At 64.5% G+C, this 9388-nt stretch overlaps 1 protein-coding gene across 2 annotated transcripts; it reads right to left on the minus strand.

Moving 5' to 3' along the window:
* Positions 1-1928: 1928 nt before the first annotated feature.
* PRPF19 (pre-mRNA processing factor 19) lies at positions 1929-8618 on the minus strand. Of its 2 annotated transcripts, none has more exons than XM_074272890.1 (15): positions 8353-8618; positions 6955-7104; positions 6736-6812; positions 6244-6459; positions 6101-6163; positions 5812-5853; positions 5556-5630; positions 5233-5308; positions 5028-5137; positions 3919-4074; positions 3755-3824; positions 3582-3667; positions 3205-3375; positions 2997-3102; positions 1929-2437 (listed from the first exon to the last, which is right to left on the minus strand). In XM_074272890.1, the coding sequence occupies exons 1-15, from the start codon at positions 8369-8371 to the stop codon at positions 2340-2342; spliced, it is 1515 nt and encodes a 504-aa protein (XP_074128991.1). In that variant the 5' UTR covers positions 8372-8618; the 3' UTR covers positions 1929-2339. The 2 variants fall into 2 exon arrangements, with proteins under 2 accessions (XP_074128991.1, XP_074128990.1); XM_074272889.1 differs by lacking the exon at positions 8353-8618 and adding an exon at positions 7959-8048 and having other exon boundaries at positions 6955-7143.
* Positions 8619-9388: the final 770 nt, after the last annotated feature.

Below are 9388 nucleotides of genomic sequence, written 5' to 3' on the forward strand. Positions count from 1 at the left end.
GAGGATGGCGGGGCAGGGCAGGGGCGGCAGAGGGCAGCGCTGGCCTGGCTTTGGGGGGACGAGATGAAGGCCTCGGGCCACCCCCACCGGCTCCCCACAGCCGGCCTTCCCGCTGGGGATGTTTTTGGAGCCAGGCCCTCAGATCAGCCAGGCAGGGCCGCAGCTCCCCGCCCGAGCCTCCCCGGGTCCCCCCCAGCCTCTCCGGCTCCCCGCTGGACCCTCTGGACCCTGTATCTCGGGTCCAATTCGGGGGGCTGGGCTTTAGAAATGGGCCTGGTCTGGAGCCACTAGAAGGGGGGAGGGCCTGGGTCACACTGAGGTCCAAGGATCCCGAGGCTCAGGGAAGGCCTAGGTTTGGGGGCCGGAAAGAACCCCAGGGGTTCTCGGCTGCGACCTCCCCGGGCTCATGAGGAGGGAGAGCCGGGGCCTCCAATAAGCAAGTCGGGCGCCACCCCCAGGGTTGGGGCTGCTCCCAGCCCCAGAGATCAGAACTGGCTGAAAGGGTCCAGAGCTGCCCTGGGTAAGACCTCTGGCATTAGGAAGGGAGGCACTCGGCCTTGGGGAGGCCGGGGGGGGGAGGGGGGCCTCAGCACCTTGGGAGGCTCCTGGTGACCTCGGGAGCCTTGGGAGGTTGGGGCCACCTCAGGAGCCTGGTTTGGGAGCTGTCCAGTCCTCCAAACCAGGCTGAGATTCTGGCATGTAGACCTACTGCCCTCTCGTGGACATTTTGGGTATGATCCGAGCCCAGGACCACCACTGGGGTTGGCCATTAGACGGCCAGGCCCAAGGATGAAAGGAGGAGGGGGCGGAGGGGGTAGGAGCCCATCTCCATGGCCCTGGCTGATGGGCAGCCCCCGGGTCCGGGGCCGCCCTGTGCCCTTCACGCTGGCCAAGCCAGCACCCCGACCTGTGGTCTGTCCAAGTCCCGGCAGAGGCCAGGATGGCTGGGGTTTGCTCAGGGTCTGGGCCCTGAGCCCAGCTGGGGGGGAGGGGTGTGACCATCTGCCAGGCACTCAAGCGTCCTGCAGTCTGGCTGCGAGCCTGCCAAGTTCCCTAATTCAGCCTCAGTTCACCATCTTTAAGCGGGGCAGAGGTGCGCAGGGCCTCCTGAATCTCTAAAAAACACCACGTGAAGCCGGCCATTTGGGGGCTTGCCCCCATACTCCCCCCTGGGTTGCCGCCAGGCTCCCCGGCCTGTTCCTCACCCATCGCAGGCTTCTGGCAGCACCCGTGGCACCAGCAGCGCCCACGCCAGGGGGGCACAGGGGGCCTTCACACGCAGATAAGTGTGATGGGGGACATCATGGGAAGGTTGGGATTGGAGAAAGCTTAAGGGGCACAAGCGTCTGGAGCCAGCCCGGCCCATGGGGCCCAGCTACCGAATCCCAGGGAAGGCTAGAGGGGCACCTGCACCCAGGGCAGCACAGGCCCTGGAGGGACCCGGGTTTGAATACCACCCCTGCCAGGTCACTCTGGGCTCCATTTACTGGGCAATTTCCCCAAAGCTTCCAAAAATCAGCTCGGGTCATCCCCAAGCCAGACCTGGGGTCTCGGGGGAAGGAAGCCGAGCACTGGGTTCAAGCACTGACATGGAGGAGAATCTTCTGGGGGGGAGGAGGCATTCTTCCCAAAGGAGTAAGTCACTGGTCAGCGCTCACTCCAGTTTCCAGAGCCCAGCTGGGACCTCCCAGTCAGAAAGGCCCCTGCAGCTCTCCCAGAGGCAGAAATGGAGGCCTGAGCCGGGGGTCTGGCATGGGTCATTTGCTCCTTTCCAAAGACCATCTCTGGCAACCCTCAGACTGCCCCCGCTGCCTGCGGAGCAAACAGGGGCCCCCAGTCAGGGAGCAGCAGGTGTCCCTTTCCCCGATGGTGACAAACGCCCTCCCTGGGAGGCTCAGCCCCTTTCCACAGGCTTTTAGCTACAGAGATGAGAAAACATTCATTTATTTTTTTAATGAAACTAGATCACTGCTTACAAAAACCTGCCCATGTTCCGTGCCCTCCCCCTGGGCTCGGCCTCCCCCGGAGCCAAAGCAAGCTGGAGGTGGGCAGGCTGAGGCCCGGCCCCTTCTGTGGTGCCCCCGGGGCAATGGCTCATCTTCCTCGGGGTGCTGGCTCTGGGCACAGGCCCCGGGCCCAGAGGCGGTGGCACAGGACAGGGTGACCTTCGCCTCTAGGACAGTTGCAACTGGCTGAGCCACCGTTCAGACCAGAGTGAAATGATGTGAGTCCCTCCCAAACTCCTCCCCCCTCCCCTCAGTCTCTCTCCCCTTCCCACCCCCCACCCCTAATGCTACCCGCTACAGAGACAAGGCCTAGGGTTCTGTAGGGGACAGGGCCTACAGGCTGTAGAACTTGAGGCTCCTGTCCATGCCAGTCGAAGCGATGAACTTGGCGTGGTGCCCGAAGGCCACCCCTGTGGTCAGGCCGCTGTGCTCTGAGGGAGAGAAGGCGCTGATTAAGGGCACAGCCCCAGGGGCCAGCATGGGCAGCTCCCTCCCCTCCCTCCAAGAAGCTGAGGCTCCAGCCGGGAGTCGAGCTGCAGGAGCAGCCCTTTCAGCCCTGGCCATGAAAAACCTGTGCCTAGTAATCCCAATAAGGAAGCTGGCCCTCAGCAGAGTGAGCTGCTCCTTGTGGGTGAGAGGCCAGAGGTGAGCCAAGGGCTCTCAAAAGGAGGTGGCCAATGCAGCCCCAAAAGTCCTGAGCAAGATGGCAGGAAGTGTGATGGACTGTGGAGAACGGGTGCACTCGGGCATCATCAAGCCCTCATTCGCGGCCTGCTGTGTGCTAAGCTGCTGCCAAGCCCCAGGAGACTGAGAGACAAAAACGGGCCCAGACCCGGGCTGGGAGAAGGGGCCATGTGCCCGTGCTGGGACCAAACCCTCCTCCGAGACCTGCACGGCCACCACAACTATGTCCTGTCCTATGAACCAGCGTGCTTTGGACGCTGAGCAGAAGCCGGCCCCGGGCTGCCCCAGAAGTCCCACGCCCCCTACCTGTGAAGTGGAGGATTTCTGTCCACTGCTTGCAGATGTAGATCTGAACGTCGGTGCCTCCGAGGGCCAAGTATGTGCCACTCTGGTCAAAGATCAGAGACTTCACCTGTCATGGAGAGAACCGGGTTTGGAGGCTGGAGATCGCAGGCTGGGGTGGCCCGAGAGTCCGGCTCAAGGCAGGGCCGAGGACGCCCGCCTGCCCACCCACCTCAAAGTTGTTGTCCAGCTGTAATGTCTTAAAGTTCTTGAGTTTGCGAAGATCCCAGAGCTTGACGGACGAGTCGTCGGCTGCAGTAGCCAAGTAGTAGCCGTTCTCGGAGAAGGCGATGCTGGTGATGGGCCCAGAGTGTCCCGGGAAGTTGGCCACGTTGGTGCGTTCCTGCGGGGGAGCGAGAGACCAAGTCAACCCTGGAAATCCTTGGGTCCCACTGGTGTGTGTGTGGGGGGGAGGCGGAGGGGCCTTTTAGGCAGAAGGAAGAGGATGGGGCAGAGGATCCCTGCGGCCTTCCCTCCATCCCAGGAGCGGTCGTGGCTGCCAGGCACAAAGCTGGTGGGTCAGTGGCACGCTCCGGACTTCCCGCCTACCTTCAAGTCCCAGATCTTGATTTGAGAGTCCATGGTCCCGGTCCCAAAAATGAGCCCATCAGGATGGAACTGAGCGCAGGTGAGGGCTGCAGAGGGAATGGAGAACGAGCCGAGTCAGCACCTGCCCGCCGGGGCCGAGGGAGGGACAGGGCCGGCCCTCGGGGGGTACTCACCGCAACCCGAAGTCTCGTCGGTGACCTTGGTGAGCACTCGTCCCGTCTGGATGTCAGAGAAGGCCCAGTACTAGGAACAAACAGACAAGAAGGATGAGGAGGGAGGGGAGGCTCTCGGAGCATGAGAGAACCCGGGGCCCGGGCTGGCTCTCAGGAGGGCTCACCTGGTCATCCGAAGAGCTCAGCAGGTAGTCGCCCGTGGCGTGCAGGCTGAGGCCAGTCACGGCACTCTCGTGGGCCCTGACCACCTGCACGCAAGAGGCGTTGGGGACCGACCAAATGCGGATGGTGGCATCCGGGGAGGCAGAAAACACCAGGTCCTGGGGGGGGGGGGACACAAGAGGGTCCGACTGTGAGAGCTGCCAGCAGCGCCGAGGGTGGCCTGGAGGTGGGCCCGTCCTCCCCAGAGCCAGTTCTGCTCCCTGGCCCAGCCCTGGGACAGGGGCCCCTGTGGACGCCCACCCGAAGCCTCTCCCTGACTGGTTGCCCTCGGCCCCCCGTCAGCAATCTGAGTCCCACCATTTCCAGACCCACTTCCATGCCAGGGTCCTGCAGTCCCCCCTCCAACCCCGCCCCCCTCAGGTCTGGGTTCAGTAGACACAAGTAGGTCATCTGGTCAACAAGGCCACACTGCCACCCAGTGGTGGAGGCGGGCTATGGCAGGCTGCTTCCCAAGGCTGGGTACCCTCCAGGCCCAGGTCTCCCATTCCCCCGCCCCCTTGGGGTTGAGAGGCCCCCAACGCCACAATAAAGGCCCAGGCAGTGACGCAGTCAGCAAGGACAAGGGTCCAGAGTCCCAGGAAGCCAGAAGAGGTGGAGCTGGGAGCCGGGGCATTGGGGGAGACAGGACCCTGAGCTGATTCCTTCCTGTAGCAGGGGAGGGGAGGGGGGACTGCCTGAGAGGACCAGAGACTTTCCTTGCTGTGAAGATGGAACTCTGCTTTCCCTGCCACTGGGGGGCCCATTAAGGAGGCTTTTCTCTTGAGCCTTTAAAGCTCACTCAGGGACTGCGGCTGGCATACGGGGGCCGGGAGGATTCTTGTGGGACTTCAGAAATCGCCCCCCCCCCCAACTTGGGCCAAGTTTTCCCATCTGTCAGATGAGAGACGGCCCTTCCAGGCCTAAGAGCTGGGATCCTCTGAGGAAGATCCACGGCAGGTCACTAAGGGAAAGAGTAACCCCACTGACCTCTGACCTTCACATCAACCCAACCCAGAGAACTGTCCGGGTCACTTCTGAGGGACCCAGGCCGACAGAGCTGCGACGGCCTCACCTGGGACGGGTGGAACACCACGCTGGTGACCTTCTTGGTGTGGCCTTTGAGGGTGGCCAGGATCTGCTCGGAGCTCTTGTCAAAGACGACCACGTTTTTATCCGCCCCTCCTGAGGGTGACGCAGAGCGAGCTGTGAGGAGGAGCACTGGGACTCTCCCCTCCCCGAGTCCGGTCCCCCCAGACCACCTTCAGCCTGCCGCTTACCGGTGAGGATCTTGTTGGTGTCTGACGGGCAGAGGTCCAAGGCAAGGATTCCCGGGATGCTGGCGCTGTGCAGCCCCTTTACAGAGAGAAGAGCGGCCCCACGCCATCTGAGCTCAGATTCCGGAGCTTGAGCGCGGCCCAGGCCAGCCCTCCCTTACCTCCCTGGCTAAAGTCGGGCTTTCTCCTCCTGCCCTCAGCGGGGACCTCAGTGAGGGAGCAGCGGCACCCCCCACCCCCCATCACTAGCAGGAGGCTCGGTTCCTGGGGTCACCAGACTTCGACGACTGTGGCCTCTGGGGCCAGCTCAGAGGAGGACCACTCACCACATGGGATGCCACCTGCCGGTACTTGCTGAGCTCCTCTGGCTTCACCAGCTCCTCCGGCACCGTCTTTCCCCTCTGCCAACAAGAATGGCCCCCAAAGGCTCTCCGTGAATGGCGTCAAAGGCCGCCCCCCATGCCTTCTTCCACAGCACTGCCCCATCCCCTCATTCCCTTCACAGCACTGTCCCATTCCCCCATCTCCTTCCTCTTGGCATCCCCCCATCCCAGGTGCCCATCCCCCCCTGGCGGGACTCACCTTTTTACGCTCCGTGGTGAGCACTGTAGCTTTGTCTTGAAGCTGGAGAGGAGAGCAGAGGGCCATGAAACGCCGCTGGAGACCCAAGTGCCCGCCCACACAGGGTGTCCCCCACTTCTCTCTCCAGGCCGGGAGGGAATGAAGGGAGCTGGGGCTCAGCACGACAGCCCGGCTCTTGAGGGGAGGACACTTAGCCTTTGTCTAGGCAGCCATCCTGGAGGGCAAAAGGGACGAGAAGGCCCAAGAGCCGGGCACTCTGCCAGTCCCAAGGGGCGGTCCCGGTGCCTACCTTCTGGATGATCTCGGGGGTCATTCCCACCAGCTCTCCCAGATCCATCGGCTCGCCAGCACCCTAGAAGGAAGAAGACCACGGCTGAGGAGGCCCGAGGAGGGCCCCGGCGCTCGCGGGGAAGCACCCGGGGGAGCACTCACCACCACGCTGGGCTGGGAGCTCGGCACCGCCTGGGGCACGATGAGGCCGGCCTGGGGCTTCAGCGTGGCCAGGGCTTCTCGGGCAGCGGTGACCTCCTTCGTGAGACGGGCGATGACACGGCAGGCGGCGTCGTGCTGGTAGAGCGCGTGGGACAGCTCCTGGCGGGTGGTCTGCAGCTGCTGGCGCAGGGTGAAGCTGTGCAGCATGACGGCGTCCTGGGGGAGAGGGGCGGCTGAGACGGGGCAGCCGGCGGGCGCTGGGCCCAACGGGGGAGGGGAGCTGGCGGAGAGGCCCGGTCTGGCCATACCCCTCCAGGAGCCCCGGTCACGGGCAGATGCCCGCCCCCAGTGGAGCGCCCACCCAGGCCTTCCATCTGCTGCTTCGTCACCCCGGGAAGCCCGCAGCCGAAGCGAGCTGAAGGGTCACCCTTAACCCCCCAGCGCGATCGCCTCGGGCCCCAGGCCCTGGACAGAGGAGCCCCGCGCTCTCACCCATTCGTCCTGCAGGGCCTTCAGGATGGCTGGGATGCTGGTGGCAGAGGGCGGCTTGGGCCGGATGGGGTGGGCAACTATCCGAGAGACAGAGAGAGCGGCTCTTGAGAGATTCCCACACAGGCCGCCCCTCCCGCAGCCCGTCCTCCCCGGGCTCTTCCTCAAGGCCCCCATGTGGCGCCCTGGGGGGCAGGCCCCCGGGGGGAGGGGCGGGGGTACCTTTGATGTCAATCAGCTGCTCCTCAGACAGGGGCTGGTTGTTGATGGGGTCGGTGCCATTCTCGGCAATGTACTTCTCGATAAGCCTGCGCTCGTACACGTGGTTGGAGACCGGGGACACGCAGGGGTGCTCCGGCACCTCGTTGGAGACTGCGAACAAGGGGCCGGGCTCGTGAGCATCCGCCGCCGCTCCCGGGACGGGAGTCAAAGGCCGCGGGGGGAGCTCGGCCGGCCGGGGTGCGAGGGGAGCAGCGCCCCCCCAAAGTGAGTCACGCCTCCGTGGGGGCCACCACCTCACAGCTTGTCATCAGGAGACGTTTGCTGTCGCACCATTTTATGTTCCCATATGCCCGGGGGCACCTGAAAGTCTCTGGGATCCCAAGGGGGGAAAGTGGAAGGACCCCCAACAATGGGGTGTCAGTCTGGGCAGGCCCGGGTCAGAGGCCGGACAAAGGGCGGCTCTAGGGGCCAGACCGCAGCCAGCGGTCCCCCGGAGTGGGAGGGCAGAGGCCGAGGCTACTCAGCCTGTCAGTCCCCGGCCCTTCTGTTTGGGGTACCACTTAGCACGTCTGGAACGAAGACTGACAGCCCGGGATTCCCTGTGAGAACCCCGCTCCCCTTGTGGGAGAGGAGAGGGGGAAGGGCTGAGCCTAAGGGAGAACCAGGCAGGACAAGCCGCAGCCCCCGCCCCTCTTCCCCCCCCACCTTTCTCCCAATGACCACCAGTGACCCCACAAGGGCAGAGCACCTGCTAAAGGGGGGGGGTGTTTGTGGACATCTTCCCTCCATACTTGGGGGGAACTCCCCGAGGCACAGCCCCTCCCCCCAAACACCTGCCGGGACCAGGAGAGACTCCCCGGGATGGCGCCCTCAGTCCCTGGAGAGACACCCCTCCCCCCAGCATCTACTTCCAACCCCCCTCCCCTGCACAGCGCCGCCCCGGGCTCCGCAGCAGGTACAGAGGGAGTGAGGGCACCTACTGGGTGCACACCTACTGGGTGCACACCCTCCAAGCCGCTCCCTTCCCACTTTGCTTCCCCCGCCCCGCCCCATGCCCCGCCCCCTTTCTCCAAATCCCCCATCGGGCGGCTCTCCCACCCCTCCCGCGGGTCAGTGACGGGGACATGTGCGCCCCGCTAGAGGGGAGCCCCCAGAGGGCAGCGGCGGCCGGAGGTTAGCACCACGTGCGGCATACAGCCGGCGCTTAATAAGTGCTTGCACAGTGACGCGCTCTCTCTGGGCCGCGGGCGCGCAGCCCCCGGGGCGCCGTGTTACAGGTGAGGAAACTGAGGCCGCGGCGGGAGAAGCGCCCGGCCTCGGGTCCTCCCATCGAGAAGACGCCGGACCTCAGGCTCCACGTGGGGAGGCCCGGCGGGAACGCCGGAGGCCGCTACTCACTGGAGCAGATGAGGGACATGGCGCCACCGCCGCCACCAACACCGCCGCCGCCGCCGCCGCGCTGGGGCTCCCTTCCCGCCGGGCTCTGCTTCCGGGACCGACGCCTCTACTTCCGGTTCTCCCCCTCTCCCGGGGGGTGGTTCCGGTTCGAGGAGGGAGAGGGGGAAAGAGGAGGGCCGGGCACGCGGGGCTTCACGTGGGGGAAGCCGTCTCGCGCGGGATCCTAGAGCAACTAACGGAAACGGGCCCTTCCCGGCATGCAATGGGCCCGGAAGGAGCTCTCCCGCCTCCTATCCGGATTTTCCGGAGGGCGCTCGGTTTCTTCCGGAAGAACACGGGGTCAGGAACTACATTCCCCATGATGCAAAGAGAATAGGGCTATCCGATTCCCGAGAGGAATACGAAGGCCGAAAGACCGCGAGATTTGATGCCCCAGGGCAGGGTCCTTGGCATTAATACGCGCTGTGTCTAGTCGTCACTCCAACTGTTTAGACCTCTGGGTTGCCTTGGTGAGAGGGAGGAGCTGGGTCTGCTTCAGCCCGCGTAGTATTAAGTTTAAAAATTCCGGAGCTCGGAAGTAGAGCAGGGCGGGGCCTTAGGTACCTCCTAGGCCGCCTCCCTTCCATTTTACAGATGGGTAAACTGAGCACCCTGGGGGGGGGGGGTTACCGCCCAGGCCTGCCCGCCCCTAGTTATTGTATCAGTCCCTTGGGGGCTACAACATGCCACGCTGGTCCCGGTGCAGCACACAGGCGGCCCTGCCGCTTTCATAGCTGTGGGCCGCGGCCTCAGTTTCCCCATCTGTAAAATGGACTCTGGCTTCAAAGCTGCGGTTCTGGCGTCCTGTGGGTGACTTTGGGCAACACTTTCCCCTTAACTGGGAAACGAGGCCTGGACTAGCCACTTCCGAGGTCGCTCTCAGCCGGGCCGGGCACGGGGGCAAGCAGGAGGCCCCGGGACGCTTCCAGGAGGAGGGATGGGAGGTACACCTCCCGGGGCTCGGCCTGGGTCTCCTGCAGAGCCCCAGGGGGATCGC

The sequence above is a fragment of the Sminthopsis crassicaudata genome, chromosome 6 (assembly GCF_048593235.1).
Source record: "Sminthopsis crassicaudata isolate SCR6 chromosome 6, ASM4859323v1, whole genome shotgun sequence".
Classification (NCBI taxonomy): domain Eukaryota; kingdom Metazoa; phylum Chordata; class Mammalia; order Dasyuromorphia; family Dasyuridae; genus Sminthopsis; species Sminthopsis crassicaudata.

Excerpts from the sequence above, each read along its gene's own strand:
- PRPF19 (XM_074272889.1), bottom strand. The coding sequence starts at position 8,007 with ATGGGGCGGGGCGGGGGAAGCAAAGTGGGAAGGGAGCGGCTTGGAGGG. Across the intron at positions 6,460-6,735 it reads AGGCCCTGCAGGACGAATGG|GACGCCGTCATGCTGCACAG; the intron begins GTGAGAGCGCGG and ends CCTCTCCCCCAG. Across the intron at positions 5,309-5,555 it reads GGCAGGTGGCATCCCATGTG|GGGCTGCACAGCGCCAGCAT; the intron begins GTGAGTGGTCCT and ends CTCTCTGTAAAG.